The 21,779-nt window shown below is 38.7% G+C and overlaps 1 protein-coding gene across 1 annotated transcript; it reads left to right on the forward strand.

Moving 5' to 3' along the window:
• The first annotated feature begins 1,033 nt into the window (after window positions 1-1,033).
• Window positions 1,034-8,563, forward strand: LOC104216212 (beta-amylase 2, chloroplastic-like). The gene is made up of 8 exons (XM_009766216.2): window positions 1,034-1,297; window positions 4,213-4,281; window positions 4,383-4,586; window positions 4,681-4,875; window positions 5,662-5,826; window positions 5,920-6,180; window positions 6,289-6,507; window positions 8,130-8,563. The coding sequence occupies exons 1-8, from the start codon at window positions 1,115-1,117 to the stop codon at window positions 8,358-8,360; spliced, it is 1,527 nt and encodes a 508-aa protein (XP_009764518.1). The 5' UTR covers window positions 1,034-1,114; the 3' UTR covers window positions 8,361-8,563.
• Window positions 8,564-21,779: the final 13,216 nt, after the last annotated feature.

Consider the following 21,779-nt stretch of genomic DNA (forward strand, 5'->3'; position numbering starts at 1 on the left):
TGTCTCTTATTCTAAGTTATGAAATCTCCTTTTTGGTAATTTTTCCTCCTCCTCCTCCTCCTCCTCCTCCTCCTCTTCCTCCTCCTTCTCACTTTTAATGACTTCCGAAGGGAGGAAAAATGATGTATATGTTGTATATAACTATATATACTTTGTATACTCATGTATAACCGTGTATATTTGTGTGTATTCTCATAGTTATACATGATTATACATAATTATAACTATGTATATTTGTGTGTATTCTCATAGTTATATAGAATTATACATGATTATACACAAGTATACAAGATTATACATAATTATATAACATAGATAATTGTAAAAAAATTGCCTTCAGATAGTGTGTATTATTATTTATTTATATATAATTAACGTATGATTATGTATAACAATGTATATAAGGTGTTTAATAATGTAAATTTTTATTTTTTCTAGTGAAATAAGAATTTCCCTTACAAAACTTTGAATTTTGCAAAAAAAAATAAAAAAAAAATTATAGACTTTAAGGATGAATATATTTTTTACTTCAACTTCCTGATATTGTGAATTTTAGGAAATACTATACATAGGGAAGTAAAAAACAAATAAGAATGAAAATGAAAAAAAGGAACAGATAAAAATGAAAGAAAAAAGCGAAATCTCATTTAGGCGTGAATATGGGTGTAGTTGATGAAGTTCGACAAAATTTGCGAGTTGACTTGTTTTCATAAAATTGATTAATGTTAGTGGGCTCCGGATGAAAACCATATTTATGGGTTAGGCGAGTGAAAAGTGCTTTCTCCAAGTGTATTTTCATGTAAATTTACCATTTAAATTAAAAGCCTAACTAATTAATTTATTGCATGGTAAAATATACAACGACTCAAACATTTGTTTAAAATACTGTACTACTAATAAATTAAAATAAGCAACATACAAAATTAAATAAAAAGAAATATTTGAAGTAAAGACAAAAAGTGCTCCTCCGCAACTGATAACGTCCATTTTGATCAGTGGCAGTGTCATTTTGATCCGACTTCTTTTTGTACACTGTCATTTTGCCTTTTCCTCCATATTCTTACCTTCTTCCATTTTCTCTTCAAGCTTCCATTTTACAGTGCCATAGTCTTCCATGGCTTCCATTTTCTCTTCAAGTAGCTTTCATCTTGGTTTTAAGACCAAAAAAATGGCATGCAGCTACAAGATTGATAGTACTTGTGCATCTACTCATCAGTTCCCGCGGTTTTCGCTCCGCCGCGATGGTCCAATGGACTCCCCACTCAGAATGTTTGCTGCCAACCGAGCTTATTCAGATGTAGTTTTTTTCTTTCCCTTCGAGTGTGTGTGTTTGTGTTTTTTGTGTGTGTGTGTGTTGTGTTTTTTTTAATGTGTGTGTGTGTCTGTGTGGTGTGTGTGTATTTGAGGGGAGTGCTTTCCCAATCTTCAAATCCTTAATATAAAAAGAAACCCACGAGTGAAACTATAGAATTACTAACTAATTAGGAGTGGTGAAACACCATAAATATAAGATGGACAAAGTAGAAGGGTTTGTCAGCCAAGGTAAGGTTCCTTTCCTCTCTTTATCTATGAGCTCGTGTGAGCGTTCTAGAGATGTTTTCGGTAAGGAAAGGTGATTGGAAGCCGTAAGTCCAAGTTTTGTTAATCGTATTCATGAGTTGATTATTGGGATACTCTTTATGACATGGAGTTCTGGATTTGTTGTTTATATCATATGAGCGTCGTATGTTGGTTGTAGTTATGTGAAGAAGGAAGGGTGTGGTGAAACACCTTAGATATAAGGGCATTCCAAGCTTGTCGCAAGTCAAATGCGTGCTATATATATTGCTCATGTGGCCTGAGCAGCTTGTTGTGTGTAGCTGCTAATGTTAGCTTTAATTTATTATTCGCTGCGCTTTTAGATCTACAACTTGACGGAAGGATTAACTCTTCGCAATTCTTTAAGTCAAGAATTGAGGTATATAAGGCTAAATCCTCTTATTTGCCGCTATGGCATGACCTCCAAGTCTTATGTTTCTCTTGTATATACTTAAGGGTCCTAGATGATAAAACTATATCGGGACGCTATATGTTCTTGAAAATCAGGATTATATGCACTTCTTTCAGATATTCATGTTGAGCTCTCAGGTCACCTTTTGTAGTGTATAGTTCCTCTACTCGAGATGAATCATGTCGAGTCTTCATGTTAATCGCATTATGAGGACGAGCTTTTCATAGATATTGCACTCACATGATTGTCGAGTCTTCCTTAGATAGCGTGCCCCTATTGTGTTGAGCTTTCCATAAGTGTTGTTCTCTTCTTGTTGTCGAGCCTTATATAGAGATTATATTCCTTCTATTGTGGAGCTTTGTATAGATATTAATTATGCCACCATCATGTCGAGCCTTCCATAGATATCATGGTCCCGTTGTTATCAAGCCCCTTTCAGATAGTATGATCCTCTTGTGGTTAAGCTTTGTGTAGGTGTTGTGTGCCGTCATGTTGAGCTTTTCATAAGCTAGCCGTGGAGCATCTGACTGTTGTGCTTTGGCGCGATCATGGATGGGTCGCTAGAGAGTACATAGCTCAGATAAAAAAAACCGGGTCGAAGGACTCGAGTTGGTTAAAAACTACTCCTAGAATAACTGGTATTAACACTGAGATGAAAAGAGGGGTAGGTCAAGAACTGGAAACAGTTCTTATGGTAGAAGAAGAAGAAGTTGGGCTTGACTAGTGTGACTGCAAGTTGATAGCAGATTTGCTCAGTTATGCAAGCAGATTAGGATTAACATTGAGAAATTAACAATATACACAGTTCATCAGCAATCTGAGAGTATTAGTTGACTCTTCCTAGTTGGTAGCACTTAGCTTTCCTATATCATTATTATACTTCATTTGTTTCGACCAATGTAGTATATTTTACTAAACATGTGAGTCTATGTTAAAACTTTTAGGAACATGAACATCCATGCTATGCGCTCAGGATTATATATGCACTTCTTTCATATATTCATGCTCCTAGTTTTGAGCTCTCAGGTCACAGACCTTTTATACTGTATAGTTCCTCTACTCGAGATGAATCATATCAACGTCTTCATGTTATTCACATTATGAGCACAAGCTTTTCATAGATGCTGTACTCACATGATTGTTGAGTCATCCTTGGATAGCATGCCCCATTGTGTTTAGCTTTCCATGAGTGTCGTGCTCTTCCTGTTGTCGAGCCTTATATAGAGATTATATTCCTTCTATTGTGGAGCTTTGTATAGTTATTACGTGTCGAGCCTTCCATGGATATCATGCTCCCATTGTTACCGAGCCCCTTTCAGGTAGTATGCTCCTCTTGTGGTTAAGCTTTGCGTAGGTGTTGTGTGCCTGTCATGTTGAGCTTTTCATAAGCTAGTATGCTCCCACGTGTTAAGCATTTCATTTAAAGTATGCTCCTATTTGAGATGGTGGAGGTCCAAGTAATAGCATGGCCACATTGCATAGAAGACTAAGAACCTGTGGAATTACTAACTAATGCACCTCTATGACTTGATCCAAGTAATACCATGACCAGCCACCTCTATTTTGAGAAAAAGAGCTGAGTAAGAAGTGTTGAGAGGTTGAGCAGCCATGAGCACGAAACAAGAAAGGAAATGTAGGAGCAGAGTCTAGAACAAGCCAACAACATTGTAATGTGATAGGAGATTGACAATAGAAGGATATAGATTTACTTGCTGCATTTAATTAGTATGAGACAACAATACTGAAGAAGCAGAGTTAATGAAATAGAAATAACAAAAGGGCAGATATGATTAATGAATTATATTTGGTGATAAAGTATATGACGGAAGCAGGAACCAATATGGAGAATGGAGAAACAAGGGAAGTGGTTGGCCAGATAATTTATATAAGGGATGTCGAATGCTATCTGATACCATGTTAATAAACAATCTGCACACCTTCTACATTGCTATTTATAAGATGATACCGAGTACAATAACTTGGTTAAATTGTGTTTGTCATAATAATCTACCTCTACAATGAGATAACAATAAGACTCCTACTCGTTATCTAATTACACTAAGATAGAGTCGATACTTCTATTCTTTGTCTAATTACTAGATAAACTATTACTGTATAATACATTAACAGTAGTTCAATTCATTGTTGAATGTTTATTTGTTTCTTTTTTTTAGGATCACTCTTCAGTTTGCTTGACTATAGGTTTTTTGTTCTATTCACAGGCTGCTGATTCTGCTCCAGAGAATTTAGATGAGAAGACCCCTTACATTCCCATATATGTCATGCTACCGGTGAGTTGTTATTGCCGTAGCCCTCTCATTGAATCATATCTTGATATTTAATCTTTCAAATTATCTAGAAACAACTAACCATTTTTACTTTGACTTGACAGTTGGGCATCATAAACATGGAAGGTGAGTTAGTGGATGCCGACAATCTCTTCAACCAACTAAAAATGTTGAAATCATCCAATGTTGATGGCGTCATGGTCGACTGCTGGTGGGGGATCGTAGAGAGGCGTGCTCCTAAGGAATACAATTGGAGTGGCTACAAAAAGCTTTTTGAGATTGTTCGAGATCTTGGTCTTAAACTACAGGTTTAGCTTTTTATGTTCCGGGTTCTATGCTTTTGTATTCTTGTCAGTGATGAAAACTTCACTCGGTGGTCTTACATTCTAAGAAAAAATTCAGGTGGTTATGTCCTTCCACGAGTGTGGAGGCAATGTGGGAGACGATATTCATATTCCGATTCCTCAATGGGTTCAAGAAATTGGTTACGAGAACCCTGACATATATTTTACGGATAAAGAAGGCCGAAGAAACCATGAGTGCCTTTCTTGGGGTATTGATGCAGAAATGGTCTTAAATGGGAGAACTCCACTTGAGGTAATCCATTTACAATTGCACGACTCTTGGTGTTCAATTCTTAAATTTCATGAGGGGGAGGGGACGAAATCTCTTGTCTGATGAAGAGGCATGTAATTTGAGTGGTTTGAGATAAGAATTAACAATTTTTAGTCCATAATGCCTTTCTATAGTTGACCTTAATCTCTTTTCTATGCTTATTTAAGAGTAAGTCATATTTTCAGATCCTCATTTACCATATAAAGAAATCAGCTAAGACTAATAGTAATATTGGCCTCGCAGAGTTCTCTGTATCTTCTCAAATGCATAAAATTATGAACGTTAGCTCATTTATAGGTGCACTATCAACTAGAATCCTAAAATAATACTGGTAATTATGTATATACAACCTGCTGGAACAAATGCAAGATTTTAGCTTTTGTAACCACCTTCTTGTTTGCGACATTGAATTGTTTCTTAGCTATTTCTTTTCAGCAGTCAAGTCATACATTTACTAGTACTGAAGCATACATTTAGAATGCAGCATTCAATGTAATAGCAGTTGTTTTCCTCCATCACTCTTATTATAGTCAATCCATACATTGCCTTGACAGAAGGTTCTGAAACTAATACTATGTTACCTTTGCATCACTCTTATTATAGTGTAATAGAGGTTGTTACCTTTGCATCACTCTTATCATAGTGTAATACAGGTTGTTACCTTTGCACCACTTGGTAACACTATCACTAGCTTGAAAAATTGTTCGCACTCCAAAAACAAATGATGTTTCATGGTGTATCATTTTAATTATTAATCTGCTCATACAGGTTTACTCTGATTATATGAGAAGCTTCCGCCTCGAATTCGATGACTTCTTTGCTAGACGAGTTATCTCAGAAATAGAGATAGGACTTGGTCCTTGTGGAGAACTCCGATACCCTTCGTATCCGGCAAAATTCGGGTGGGAGTATCCCGGAATTGGGGAATTTCAGGTAGCTTTAACCATTTAGATGGTGAAACAGTTACTTATCTACCCTTATAATCTAGCTTAATGTATTATTGATCCTGTATAACTTTCATAACAGTGTTATGACAAGTACTTGATCAAGAGCCTCCAAAAGGCAGCAGAGGCATGGGGAAATTCAGCTTGGGGTAAAGCACCCGAGAATGCAGGTTCTTATAACTCAAAACCACAAGAAACTGGGTTTTTTTGTGATTTTGGAGAGTACAATGGATTTTATGGTAGGTTCTTCTTGCACTGGTACTCGCAAATTTTAATCAATCATGGCGATCGAGTACTTGGCTTGGCAGCTTTGGCATTTAAGGGCACTCCAATAGCAGCAAAGGTAGGAAAATGTAAATGATGTTCCTTTAAATGCTAGACATATTCATAGAATCATAAATTGCTTATTTAAATTGATTTTGGTTCCTGGTGCACTCTAATTGATGTGCAGGTATCAGGAATTCATTGGTGGTACAACACTAAAAGCCATGCAGCTGAACTAACAGCTGGCTTTTACAACAGTGGCAATTTTACTGGCTATTCTGCAATTGTGTCAATGTTAAAGAAGCATGGGGCAGCTTTGAATTTTACATGTCTCGAATTGCGCACGGTTGATCAGGAACGGGAATTTCCAGAAGCATTATCTGACCCGGAAGGATTAGTTTGGAAGGTAAATGTTATTCTCTGATGTAAATGAATTATGCAAAGCTCAATCATTATTATTTTTTTGTCTGAATTTTGGTGGTTAAACATTCTCAACCCTTTACATTTTGCAAAAAGTGTTAGTAAATATATATGCTTGTGCTTATATGATGAACAGGTTATTCTAAATTGTTTTGTAAGAGGTTGTGAGTTCGAGTCTCTCCAAGAGCAAGGAGTTCTTGGAGGGAAGGATGTCGAGGGTCTATTTGGAAACAGCCTCTCTACCCCAGGGTAGGGGTAAAGTCTGCGTACACACTACCCTCCCCAGACCCCACTAAGTGGGATTATACTGGGTTGTTGTTGTTGTTTGTTTGATCCTGATTGAAGGAAAAACCCACCTGCCCATTCGCACATGACCTCTAGCTTCCTTAGGTAAATCAGCTTCATTTAGGTGAACGTTGGGTGGTCCAAAGAGTGACGCCTTTTAGCTAAACAGTCAATAAACCCTGTTAGTCTCCTTATAACACTGGTTGAGAGTTTTATATCAAAATTACTGCTCAACTCCTTGATCTTGGTCGGCACTGTTTAAATTTGCCAGAAGGCTACTGTCATCAGCATTCAGCTTAGAGACAGGGTATTTAGCTCTCCCATAGGTCTTTGGTGACCTGTTTCCTTAGCTGAAACCTTCGAGTTATGGTACAAATCTGAGTCCAATTCTGTTGCCACTCAATCTCTGGAAGCCATAGCTGTAAGATGTGCACCATAGTATCAACAACCTGGAATTTGAGCGCCCCATAGTACTCGCACACTTGGTAGAACATGTGTGTACCCATAATTTCCAGCACACTAGAAGAATAAATTAGCCTCCACATCTCATTCTTGTGCTCCTGTGACCACCATTTAATGACTTGATGTCTATGTGTAAGTGCAGTACCCTGTACTCCCAAAGGAGAATAAAAGTGTGACCACACTTTCTTTGCCCTTTCTCCAGTCAGAAGAATAAATTCTTATGATTCACCGCCTATAGTATTATAACAGTAGCATTTTGAAGAAAAAGTGTATCCCGTATTTGTTAGCTTATCATCGATAGGTAGGTCATTTTTCATAGCTATCCTAAACATAAATGATTTGAAGGGGATTCTTCAGTGCCAAATCATCTTGTTTGTGAAAGAAGGGCCTCTGAGTTGTCTGATCATCTTCCAAGCAGAAGAGCAGGTAAAATTAGTAACCTGCCTGAGTACTTCAAATACCTTTGACAGAAAATTAGTTGATAGAGAGTCTGTTGTAGTATTTCCTAATCCCAGCTGTCGTCTTTAATGAACTGTGATGCCGTTGCTTTGTTCGGCACAATACCATCAGGTATCATATTTGCAATTGCTCCACAGCCTGTCTGATTGTCCCACCAAAAGGATACCTCTCCTTGTTTATTCTCCATAGCAAATGCTCCTCTGCCTCATACTTGTTTTCAAACATTTTCTTCCACATCTGCGAGTGGCCTCCTTCCAATTACCTTGTAACTGAATGTGATCCCTGACAATATCTAGCTTTTAGAAAATCACCCCACTGATTGTTTTTTTATTTTACTTTAAGGATCGATCATTACATCGCTATCGTTGCATTGCTAATCTCCCCTATTCTTCTGAATCACAGGTGCTAAATGCTGCATGGGAAGTCAAGATACCAGTTGCGGGTGAGAATGCACTGCCGTGTTACCATAGGGAAGGTTACAACAAGATTTTGCAAATTGCCAAGCCTATGAATGATCCATTTGGCAGACACTACTTATCTGCCTTTACCTACCTCAGGCTTAGCCCAACTCTACTGGAGAAACACAACTTCATAGAGTTTGAAAGATTTGTACAAAAGATGCATGATAAGTAGAAGCATTGAGGATTTACTGAAAGTTTAATGTGCAACTATCCGGAAGAAGATGTTAAAAAATTAGACAGATTTGTTTTGTGTAGACAGCCATCTTGTTTGACTACTCTGCTTTGTATGTAGAGATACTTGTTCTAGAGTTGCACTTCATGTAGTCTTAAGTTTTCTAATATTAGTATTAGAATGGTATTTGGCAGACGTTTTTAAGGCGGTCTTTCTTGACATGAATACTTATTGATATTGATTGGTAGTTTACCTCCATTATGTGCTCCATATTTTTGTTTATGATAGTATTGGGTTCAATAGCTGATGCGGGAATTATGACTAGTCATATAAATAAGGGAGGCGAAGGCTTGCTTGGGCTAGTCCTTACACGCCGATCACGGTGTGGAAGGGGTCGTGACAATCTGCATTTTCGTTTTCTTTTGTATATTTGTTTTTGAAAATACATACTAAAGAGGTAAGAAATACATACTTTAGACCATAGGCCTTTCGACTCAGAAATTGATTTAGTTTCATCAAAAGACCTCATACTATGTTAGTGTGCACTTGACCCAATTAAAATTTTGAAAGAGGGAAAAAAAAATACATGAATTTCTAAAGAAAAAGCACTCTAATGAAAAGTTTACTTGTTTTTATCACGATTAAAGCAAATCATCCACTACTTTTTCGATGAGATCACCAAAATGACCATTACTTCTATTCTTGCTTTTATAGTAACTAATTTCTGAACATGTGTGTTGCACGTGCGTCCCGTATCAAATAGTGCAAACTATAAAAGTCATATTGTAGTGTAACAATGAAAATTTTGAAGTAGAAAAGTGCAAGTCGAAATTGATGAACAGGTCTACTAGAATGACTACATTATAAAATTGCGTAGATATTATTGAAAAGTATTTTTGAGTTGTAAAACAAACATTAAAGAAAAAAGTAAAATTATCTAATATCGGATATGATTGTTACTTTCTTGCACTGCCCACTCCTAACTCAAAAATGAAATATCCTTGCCTTTATTTGATTTAGAAGTTGAGACAAAATAGTGTAATGTACTAACTCGTATTCATATTGTTCGTAACGTTGTTTTATTCATTTTATGACCTTTATACTTCTACAAGGAAACAACATGAAAAGTCAAGCTTTAACGTTGCAAGCTTGCACAACTCTCACGACCCGAATTTCTTACCCTCGGGAGTTGTGATGACGCCTACTCGTATAGAAAATTCAATCTCTTTCATTTTAATCCTTTTAACAACTTAAACTAACAAGTAATCAACATTTAACTAATAGCGAAAGATGAAATTAAGCGGAAAACATAGACTAATATAATACCAAAATCAGTACGAAAATGCCAACATACGTCTCTACCCAGAAACCGGTGTTACAACATCCACGGACTGTCTATGAATACTACACAAAAATATCTGAACAAGGAAATATAGTCTGTTTCAGAAACAAATGAAAACAGAATATATAAATAGATAGAAGAGAACGTCGGGCCTGCCGACGCCTGCAGGACTACCTCGGGATCTCTGTGGACTGAAGGCTAGCTCCCCAAGTGCTACTGTCCCAGTGCTGCTCCGGTATCTGCGCAGAATGCAGAGTGTAGCATCAGCACAACTGACCCCATGTGCTGGTAAGTGTCTGGCCTAACCTCGGCGAGGTAGTGACGAGGCTAGGACCAGACTCCAGATAAACCTGTGCAATTACATAATATACGGCGGAAAATAAACAGGAATAAGCAGTTTAAATGGGAGGAGGGTACATGCTTCGGGGAACATATCAAATCCAGCAGAAACTTAAGAGAAATATGAAAGGATAGTTCAAAATCTACAATAAAACAATAATAATACTGTTGCGGTGCGCAACCTGATCCCTTATCATTTAACATTGTTGCGGTATGCAACCTGATCTATCTATATAACTGTTGTGGTGTGCAACCCGATCCAATATAATATTTGTTGCGGCATGCAACCCGATCCAATATGATATTTGTTGCTGCGTACAACCCGATCAAACATAATATTGGTGCGGCGTGCAACCCGATCCATATATAATAATATTGCGGCGTGCAACCCGATCCATATATAATAATAATATTGCGGCGCGCAACCCGTTCCAAATATATAGTCAACAATAATCATAACAACAGTCCCGACAAGGGATCACTAACGAACCACACTATTACGGCAAGGGAATCGACAACATAAATAAGTACGTCCCGGCAAGGGAGAAACAGCTATAACCAAATCTTCATCCAACATCTAACCATTTCAGATATCACTAATACTCAACTGAGTAATTTCCACGAAAACAAACCCAATCCTTACTTAATATAGAGAATCATCAATTAAAGCATCTGTAATATTATTTAAGAACACAACAAGTTGCAATTTAAGACTCACGGTCATGCTCGACACCAACGTATAGATACTCGTCACCATGCATATACGTCGTACTCAACAAGAAGCAAATAGAAAATAGGACTCAACTCCTAATCCCTCAAGCTAAGGTTAGACCGAACACTTACCTCGAACTTTCACGGCCAACTCAAGCCTCAAACACCGCATTTTCTTTCAAATTCGGTCCAAATCAAATTGTATCTATACATAGCCGACTTCATAATATCAATAATTGCTAAACAATCCAATTTCAATACTTAATTATAGCTTTCTAATCATTCTTCCCAAAAAATCAAAAATTAACCGTGGGCCCGCTTGGTCAAAATACGAGGTAGGACCAAAACATGATCACGCATTCACCCACAAGCCCGAATATATAATTTGTCTTGAAATCCGACACCAAAACGAGGTCAAATTCCTAAATAATCAAAAAGCTCTAACTCTACCCAAATCCCTAATTTTCTACCCTTAATCACATGTTTTAGGCCTAGAAATCTAGTGGGTGTTGATAAAAATGAAAGAAAACAAGTTGAAGATTACTTAACCAAGAGGTTATGATGAAGAAGTTCTTCAAAAATCACCCAAGAGGTGTGGAGAAGATGAAGTTTGTGAAAAATAATGAAAATCCCGTAATGTGTTCTATTTTTGGAATTTAAAATAACTGGGCGAAATTACTCATCGCGTTTGCGACAGGTCCATCATGTTCGCGATGGGTTAGGCCTTCTAGGCCTTCGCGTTCACGAAAGACGGCTCGCGTTCACGGAGAAATGACCCCTCGAGCCTTCGCGCTCGCGTCCATGTGGTCGTGTTCGCGTCCATGTGGTCGCGTTCGCGTAGGTTTAATGCCCCACCCCTGCCCAGGCTCAATTAGCATTTGCGTTCGCAAAGGGAAGACCCCCCAACGCCTCGCGTTCGCAACTTGGGTTACGCGTTCACATAGAAGGAATTTCCTTCAACATAATTAACACATCGCGTTCGCGAGGGTCGTTCCGCGAATGCGAAGAAGGAAATATCAGAATACCAACAGCTGAAAACCTGCAACTTTTTAAGAGATTAAAACCTTCTGAAACACATCCGAAACTCACCCGAGCCCTTGGGGCTTTAAACCAAACATACGTACTAACCCAAAAATACCATATGAACTTATCCGTGGGATCAAATCGCCAAATTAACATCATTAACATCTAATTAAATCTCAAAATCAATGAATTATTTCAAACTTCTTAAAACCTCAAATTTTGCAATTTAGGTTCGAATCACGTCAAATGACATCCGTTTCTTACCAAACTTCCCAGAGTTATCTTAAATTTCATATAAGACCTGTACCAGGTACCGAAACCAAAATACGGGCCCGATACCAACAGGTTCTAATCAAAATTCATTTCAAATTCCTTTAAACAATTTCAGAAAACAATTTTCTTTAAAAATTTATTTCTCGGGCTTGGGACCTCGAAATTCGATTCCGAGCATATGCCCAAGTCCCATATTTTCCTACGGACCCTCCGGGACCGTCAAATTATGGGTCCGGGTCTGTTTACCCAAAACGTTGACCGAAGTCAAATTAACTCATTTTATAGTCAAAACTTATCATTTTTCATAGATTTTCATATTTAGGCTTTCTGGCTACGCGCTCAGACTGCGCACACAAATCAAGGTGATGCTAAATGAGGTTTCAAGGCCCCGGAACACATAATTGAATTTAAAAGCAAGTGATGACTAGATGACCTTTTGGGTCATCATATTCTCCACCTCTAAAACAATCGTTCGTCCACGAACAGACAGAAGAAGGAAGTACCTGAGTCAGGGAAAAGATGGGGATAACGGCTCCGCATATCGGACTAGGACTGCCAGGTCGATGCCTCAGGAGGCTGACCTCTCCAATGAACGCGAACAGAAGGAAAACTCTTCGATCTCAACTGACGAACCTGCCGGTCTAGAATAGCTACCGACTCCTCCTCATAAGACAAGTCCTTGTCCAACTAGACAGTGCTGAAATATAACACGTGGGATGGATCGTCGTGATACTTCCAAAGCATGGACATATAAAACACTGGATGCACGGCTGATAAGCTCGGCAGCAATGCAAGTCTATAAGCCACCTCTCCCACTCGATCAAGAATCTCAAACGGGCTAATGACCCTAGGGCTAAGCTTGCCCTTCTTCCCAAATCTCACCACGTCCTTCATAGGCAACACTCGAAGCAATACCCGCTCACCGACCATGAAAGCCAAATCTCAAACCTTGCAATCGGCATAACTCTTTTGCCTGGACTGAGCTATACGAAGCCTATCCTGAATAATCCTGACCTTGTCCAAGGCCTCCTGAACCAAATCCGTACCCAACAACCGAGCCTCTCCCGGCTTAAACCATCCAATCGGAGACCGACACCGCCTACCATATAAAGCCTCATAAGAAGCCATCTGGATACTCGACTGGTAGCTATTGTTGTAGGCAAACTCTGCTAAAGGCAAAAACTGATCCCACGAGCCTCCAAAGTCAATGACATAAGCTCGGAGCATATCCTCCAAAATCTGAATAGTCCGCTCGTACTGCCCGTTCTTTTGAGGGTGAAATGTTGTCCTCAACTCAACCCGTATGCCCAAATCTCGCTGAACAGCTCTCTAGAAACGTGAGGTAAACTGCGTACCTCGGTCTGAAATGATAGACACCAGCATACCATGAAGATGAACAATCTCCAGGATATAGATCTCAGCTAACCTCTCGAAAGAATAGGAGACCGCCACAGGAATGAAATGCGCTGACTTGGTCAGCCTATCAACAATAACCCACACTGCATTGAACTTCCTATGAGTCCGTAGGAGTCCAATAACGAAGTCCATAGTGATCAGCTCCCACTTCCACTCAGGAATCTCAATCTTCTGGAACAAACCACCATGCCTCTGATGCTCATACTTAACCTGATGACAATTCAAACAACGAGCCACATATGCAAAGATATCCTTATTCATTCTCCGCCACCAATAATGCTGCCGCAAATCCTGATACATCTTCGCGACGCTCGGATGAATAGAGTACCGGAAGCTATGGGCCTCCTCTAAAATCAACTCCCGAAGCCCATCCACATTTGGCACACAAACTTGACCCTGCAATCTCAAAACTCCATCATCCTCTAAGGTAACCTGCTTGGCACCTCTGCGCTACACCGTGTCTCTAAGGACACACAAATGGGGATCATCATACTACCAATCTCAGATATACTCTAATAATGAAGAACGAGCGAATGTGCAAGCTAACATATGGCTGGGCTCAGAAATATCCAACCTCACGAACTGATTGGCCAAAGCCTGAACATCCAAAGCAAGCAGTCTCTCACCATCCAGAATATAAGCAAGACAGCCCATACTGGCTGACTTCCTACTCAAAGCATCGGCCACCACATTGGCCTTTCTCGGATGATATAAGATAATGATGTCATAATCTTTCAACAACTCCCACCACCAGGTCTTCCTCAAATACAACTCCTTTTGCTTGAACAAATACTGAACACTCTTGTGATCCGTGAACACCTTACATGCCACGCCATACAGATAATGCCTCCAAATCTTTAATGCAAATGGCTTCCAACTCCAAATCATGAACCAGATAGTTCTTCTCATGAATATTCAACTGCCGCGAAGCATAGGCAATGACTTTGCCATCCTGCATCAACACTGCACCGAGTCCAATATGAGATGCATCACAATAAACTGTATAAGGCCCTGAACCGTGGGCAAAACCAACATCGATGTCGTAGTCAGAGCTGTCTTGAGCTTCTGAAAGCTTGGCTCACACTCGTCCGACCATCTGAACTGCGCGCCCTTCTAGGTCAACCTGGTCATCGGGGTTGCGATAGATGAGAACCCCTCCACGAACCGACGATAGTAGCCTGCCAATCTCAAGAAACTCCGAATCTCTGTAGTTGATACTAGTCTAGGACAGTTCTTGACTGCCTCAATCTTCTTCGGATCAACCTGAATACCCTCTGCTGATACAACATGACCCAGGAATGCAATTGAACTCAACCAGAACTCACACTTCGAGAACTTAGCATATAACTGACTATCTCTCAGAGTCTGAAGAACCACTCTGAGATGCTGCTCGTGCTCCTCCCGGCTGTGGGAATATATCAAAATATCATCAATGAGGACTATCACGAACTAATCCAGATAAGGCCTGAACACTCGGTTCATCAAATCCATAAAAGCTGCTAGGGCATGTGTCAACCCGAATGACATAACCAAGAACTCATAATGCTCGTACCGAGTGCGGAAGGCTGTCTTAGGGATATCAGATGCCCTAATTCTCAACTGATGGTAGCCAGATCTCAAGTCAATCTTTGAAAATACCTTGGCACCCTGAAGTTGATCAAACAAATCATCAATCCTCGGCAATGGATACTTGTTCTTGATTGTAACCTTGTTCAACTGCCGGTAATCAATACATATTCTCATCGACCCATCCTTCTTCTTAACAAACAACACCGGCGCACCCCAAGGCGAAACACTGGGTCTAATGAAAACCTTCTCAAGCAAGTCTTGCAACTGCTCCTTCAACTCTTTCAACTTTAGCGGGGCCATACGATATGGCGGGGTAGAAATGGGCTGAGTCCCCAGAGCCAAATCAATGCAAAAGTCAATATCCTTGTCGGGTGGCATACCCGGCAAGTCTGAAGGGAATACCTTAGGGAACTCACAAACAACGAGCACATAATCAATAGATGGAATCTCAGCACTAGAATCACGAACATATGCCAAATAGGCCAAACACCCCTTCTCGACCATGCGCCGAGCCTTCACATAAGAGATAACACTACGGGTAGAATGACCAGAAGTCCCTCTCCACTCTAAATGAGGCAAACCAAGAAAGGCTAAGGTTACGGTCTTGGCGTGATAGTGCAAGATAGTGTGGTAAGGTGATAACCAGCTCATCCCCAATATAACATCGAAATTGACCATGTCCAGAAGCAATAAAATCTACTCGAGTCTCAAGACCCCCAATCACAAATACACAAGAGCGATGGACTCAGTCTACCACAATAGAATCACCCACCGGTGTAGACACATAAACATGAACAATAAATGGATCACTAGGCATGACCAGATACAACACAAAATAAGATGACACATATGAGTTTGTAGACCCTGGATCAAATAACACTGAAGCATCTCTATCACAAACCAGAATAGTACTTGTGATAACCACATCTGAAGCCTGCCTGGGTGACACTATCCATGAGGCCCACTAATCAGACCAGAGCACCCTGAAGAACTGGGGTAGCAATAAACTCCTCTGGGACCTAAGCTGGGCCCACCGGAAATGTTGGGGCCGGAATCTCCTCATCAAAATCAACATGAGGCTCCGCCACTGGTGCTGCTGCTCGGGGTTGAGCTCCACCCCTACCTCGACCTCTAGCAGGCCTCGGCCTCTCATGGGAGCTACTGCTGGAGGCTCGGGCTGCTGAGAGGGGGATGAGGAAGCACGTGTTCTCGCCATTTGCCAAAGAACTGAGTAGAAATTTCATTAGCATTGAGAACCCAAACCGCACGACAAGAAGGAATAAATGTGAAGTTTTTCCTAACTCTTAGCCTCTGGGGAAAAATATAGAGGACTTCATACCGATACCTCAGACTCTACTAATCTTGTCCGTGAATTGTGAGACCTATGTAACCTAGAGCTCTGATATCAACTTATCATGACCTGGATTTTTCACCCTCGGGAGTCGTGATGACGCCTACTCGTAGAAGCTAGGCAAGCCACGAAATATAGAAATTCAATCTCTTTCATTTTAATCCTTTTAACAACTTAAACTAACAGGTAATCAACATTTAAATACTAGAGAAAGATGAAATTAAGCGGAAGACTTAGACTAATATAATATCAAAATCCGTACGAAAATGCCAACATACGTCTCTACCTAGAAACCGGTGTCACAACATCCACAGACTGTCTATGAATACTACATACAAATGTCTGAACAAGGAAATACAATCTGTTTTGGAAACAAATGAAAACAGAACATATAAATAGATAGAAGAGAACGCCTGGTTGTGGACACCTGCAGGACTACCTCGGGATCTCTGTGGACTGAAGGTTGGCTCCCCAAGTGCTACTGTCCCAGTGCTGCTTCGGTATCTGCACAGAGTGCAGAGTTTAACATCAACACAACCGACCCCATGTGATGGTAAGTATCTGGCCTAACCCCAGCGAGGTAGTGACGAGGCTAGGACCAGACTCCAGATAAACCTATGTAATTATATAATATACGGCGGAAAATAAACAGGAATAAGCAGTTTAAATGGGAGGGGGGTACATGCTTCGGGGAACAAATTAAATCCAACAAAAACTTAAGAGAAATATGAGATGACAGTTCAAAATCTACAACAAAACAATAATAATACTGTTGCGGTGCTCAACCCGATCCCTTATCATTTAACACTGTTGTGGCGTGCAACCCGATCCAATATAATATTTATTGTGACATGCAACCCGATCCAATATGATATTTGTTGCGGCGTGCAGCCTGATCCAACATAACATTGTTGCGGCGTGCAACCCGATCCATATATAATAATGTTGCAGCATGCAACCCGATCCATATATAATAATAATATTGCGGTGCACAACCAATTCTAAATATACAGTTAACAATAATCATAACAACAGTCCCGGCAAGGGATCACTAACGAACCACACTATCCCGGCAAAGGAATCGACAACATAAATAAGTACGTCCCGACAAGGAAGAAACAGCTATAACCAAATCTTAATCCAACATCTAACCATTTCAGCTATCACCAATACTCAACTGAGTAATTTCCACGAAAACAAACTCAATCCTTACTCAATATTGAGAATCAGCAATTAAAGCATCCGTAATATTATTTAAGAACACAACAAGTTGCAATTTAAGACACACGATCATGCTCGACACCAACGTATATATACTCGTCACCATGCCTATACATCGTACTCAACAAGAAGTAAATAGCAAATAGGACTCAACTCATAATCCTTCAAGCTAAGGTTAGGCCGAACACTTACCTCGAACTTCCACGGCCAACTCAAGCCTCAAACACCGCTTTTCCTTTTGAATTCGGCTCCAAATCAATTGTATATATACATAGTCGACTTCATAACATCAATAATTGCTAAACAATCCAATTCCAATGCTTAATTATAGCTTTCTAATCATTCTTCCCAAAAAGTCAAAAATTAACCCCGGGCCCGCTTGGTCAAAATACGAGGTTCGGACCAAAACCCGATCACCCATTCACTCACAAGCCCGAATATATAATTTGTTTTGAAATCCAACCCCAAAACGAAGTCAAATTCCCAAATAATCAAAAAGCCCTAACTCTACCCAAATCCCTAATTTTTTACCCTTAATCACATGTTTTAGGCTTAAAAATCTAGTGGGTGTTGATAAAATGGAATAAAATAAGTTAAAAATTACTTACCCAAGAGGTTATGGTAAAAAAGTTCTTCAAAAATCTCCCAAGAGGTGTGGAGAAGATGAAGTTTGTGAAAAATAATGAAAATCCCGTAATGTGTTCTATTTTTGGAACTTAAAATAACTGGGCGAAATTACTTATCGCGTTCGCGATGGGTTAGGCCTGCTAAGCCTTCGTGTTCGTGAAAGACGGCTCGCGTTCACGGAGAAGTGACCCTCGAGCCTTCGCGTTCGCGTCCATGTGGTCGCGTTCGCGTAGGTTTAATGCCCCACCCCCTGCCCAGGCTCAATTAGCCTTCGCGTTCGGAAAGGGAAGACCCCCCAACACCTCGCGTTCGCGACCTGGGTTACGCGTTCGCGTAGAAGGAATTTCCTTCAACATAATTAACACATCGCGTTCGCGAGGGTCCTCCCGCGAACGCGAAGAAGGAAATATCAGAATACCAATAGCTGAAAACCTGGAACTTTTTAAGAGTTTTAAACCTTCTGAATCACATCTGAAACTCACCCGAGCCCTCGGGGCTCCAAACCAAACATCCGTACTAACCCAAAAACACCATATGAACTTATCCGTGCAATCAAATGGCCAATTTAACATCATTAACATCGAATTAAACCTCAAAATCAATGAATTATTTCAAACTTCTTAAAACCTCAAATTTGCAATTTAGGTCTGAATCACGTCAAATGACATCCGTTTCTTACCAAACTTCACAAAGTTATCTTAAATCATATATAAGACCTATACCGGGCACCGAAACCAAAATACAGGCCCGATACCAACAGGTTCTAATTAAATTCATTTTAAATTCCTTTAAACAATTTCAGAAAATAATTTTCTTTAAAAATTTATTTCTCGGGCTTGGAACCTCGGAATTTGATTCCGGGCATACGCCCAAATCCCATATTTTCCTACGGACCCTCCGGGACCGTCAAATCATGGGTCCTAGTCCGTTTACCTAAAACGTTGACCGAAGTCAAATTAACTCGTTTTATAGTCAAAACTTCTTTTCATAGATTTTCATATTTAGGCTTTCCGGCTACGCACCTGGATTGTGCACACAAATCGGGGTGATGCTAAATGAGATTTTCAAGACCTCAGAACACAGAATTCAATTTAAAAGCAAGTGAAGATGGAATTTTAATATCTTTAATATGAGAAATATCACAGTTATGACGGATTAAAATAATATTATTTAGCTTCTTCCAGTCAAAAATATTAATGCAGATAAAGTGTAATTCCTGAAAAGTTATAATATCAAGGACTTTTAATAATTTAACTTTTATACTAAGGTGCTTTTCTGCTCTTAAGAAAAAACTGTTGGTTATTGTTGATTGACCTTAGTTTTATCAAAAGGAAACCCCATGACAATCAATTGATTAGAAGTTACAATAATTAGATATTTTTTATTAGTCTAAAGCTTGAACATGTCAAAAACTAATAATATTTCTACAATATACTATTTGCCAACTTTGCTTTCGAATGGTTCAATCCCATCCCCACCCCTTTAACATTTCACTCCTACCAAACCTAAAGACAAAATCGAAATAATAATAAGAGTAAAAGAAAAATGGTTATTACCAATATTGGCACCAAACTCTTCAATCTCAACCCTGATTTTCTCAATAATCTTAAAATATTCAAAAGCAGAATATACATATCAAAGTACCAATTTGCAAAAATTCACAAAGCGATTTTCAATTCATTCATCCAAGTAAGTCAAAAAATACGCAAAATCCCAAATACGAAAAATACGTAACAAACAAAAAGCATAAAACCAAAAATCCAACTGAAGGAATTAAAGCAAAAGCAGAAAGAAAGAAGAAGAAGAGACAAACAGATCATATATACTAAACTACTCGTGATGAATTCTTCCAACATCTTTCTCCAAAATACGTAAAAATAACACAAATACTTTCGCTCATTAGCAAAAGTTCTGAAATAATCACATAAAATTGAATTTTTAACTAATTGACAAAATTTTTAACTAATTTTTAACAATTTGAAGAGAGTCTAAGAACTGCAGTGAAATTTCTAAAAAGGAATGAGAAAAAGAATTGATCAATGGGAATTAATAAGAGAAGGTAAGCTGAAAAGGCCACAATTTATTACTAATAAAGTGTAAGATAAAATTCACACATTACATGAAAAGGCTACACGACATACTAAACATATCAAAATGTTGGGAGTAGTTATAGAAGATGAAAAGCTCTTCCATTTAAGTAGTAACCTAACATTAAGTAGCTCAAATTAATCATTTAATGGGAGGTAATTTTACTTTTAGATAGAGGTAAATTAGTCGTTTAACTTTTAAAGGTTATTTTAGTAAATTAATTTTACACTAAAGGGCTTCCCGCTTATAATATAGTATGATGATGATTAATCAATGTTTTAGTCTTAGCTTCAAATCGAACATAAGTTAAATATATTATGAATTCTATTTAAACTGAATATTATTGCTTCACAATTTTAACGAATGACTTGTGCTACCTTTGTTTTTAAATTATCGCTTCTTTGCCTTAAATACTCACCGCAATCATAAAACAAAATCCCAAATTTTTAACAAATGCATTTTTGTAAGGGTTAAATTGAGTCAAAATCAGTCCATGGGTAGGTCCATTCGGCTTTCTGTCCGGACAAGAAGGAAACTCGACCCATTTCTCAGAGTCCAAAAGAAGTTGTAAATTCAGCAATTTTCTTCAAGTCATGAATCTTTAGTTTCTCCGGGGGATTTTTACATACCTATACACTATTGGAAATTTTATTATTAAAAATGTTCACGTTTAGTTAATTATCCGACCTAAACAAGTTTTGTTTACAAAATATATACATTCCACCTTAAAAGGCTCTCATTCCATTATTAGTACTTATAATTAAGAGATTTAATTATACCTTTTTTTCCTTTTTCTCTCCTCTTTCCCTTTTCTCTCCGGATCTTTCACCCACACTCTAAATCTTTTTGGTTCATCTTTCTTTCCTTCTTCGACGCCTAATTGCAGTAAGTTTCATGGAAAGGAATTGGATCCAACAAATTCGAATAAGTCAATTTATTTGTTAAGAAACCCTTAACACATTGCTCCTTTCCATTGATATGTAAGTTCATCCCAAAAAAAAAAAAATGAACAAATAGGCTCTAAAACAAAACTTCCACAGTTCCAATGTATTTTCAGTTCTTTGCATATTTTGCCACCAAATTATACGCCTTTGTGTTGTTTACACAACATTCTTTTAATGCTCAACAAAAAGGAACATTACTCATCTTTTGGTTCAATAACAAATATTTACGGTAAAGTCTCAAGTTCACATCTCATTGAGCAAAATACATGAGGTAATTTTTTCCTTTTATTTAAGCCTTCATACAGGACATGGCGCGACTTAGGACATGGCGCGACTTAGGATTATTGAGGACATGGCCCTTGACAGAGAATTATGGAGATCGAGTATTAAGGTTGTAGGTTAGGGGAGAGTTGTAAATATTTCTACAGCACAATAGAGTGAGACTAGCCAGTTAGGAGTTAGACTAAGAATGTCATTGGTCGTCTATTGATGCAGGGCTTTACCTGCTAGTTTTA

Source organism: Nicotiana sylvestris, chromosome 1 (assembly GCF_000393655.2).
Source record: "Nicotiana sylvestris chromosome 1, ASM39365v2, whole genome shotgun sequence".
Lineage (NCBI taxonomy): Eukaryota > Viridiplantae > Streptophyta > Magnoliopsida > Solanales > Solanaceae > Nicotiana > Nicotiana sylvestris.

Coding starts and splice junctions, on each gene's coding strand:
- LOC104216212 (XM_009766216.2), top strand. CDS start 1,115: ATGGCTTCCATTTTCTCTTCAAGTAGCTTTCATCTTGGTTTTAAGACC. Junction 5,827..5,919: donor CCGGAATTGGGGAATTTCAG/GTAGCTTTAACC, acceptor CTTTCATAACAG/TGTTATGACAAGTACTTGAT. Junction 6,508..8,129: donor CGGAAGGATTAGTTTGGAAG/GTAAATGTTATT, acceptor TCTGAATCACAG/GTGCTAAATGCTGCATGGGA.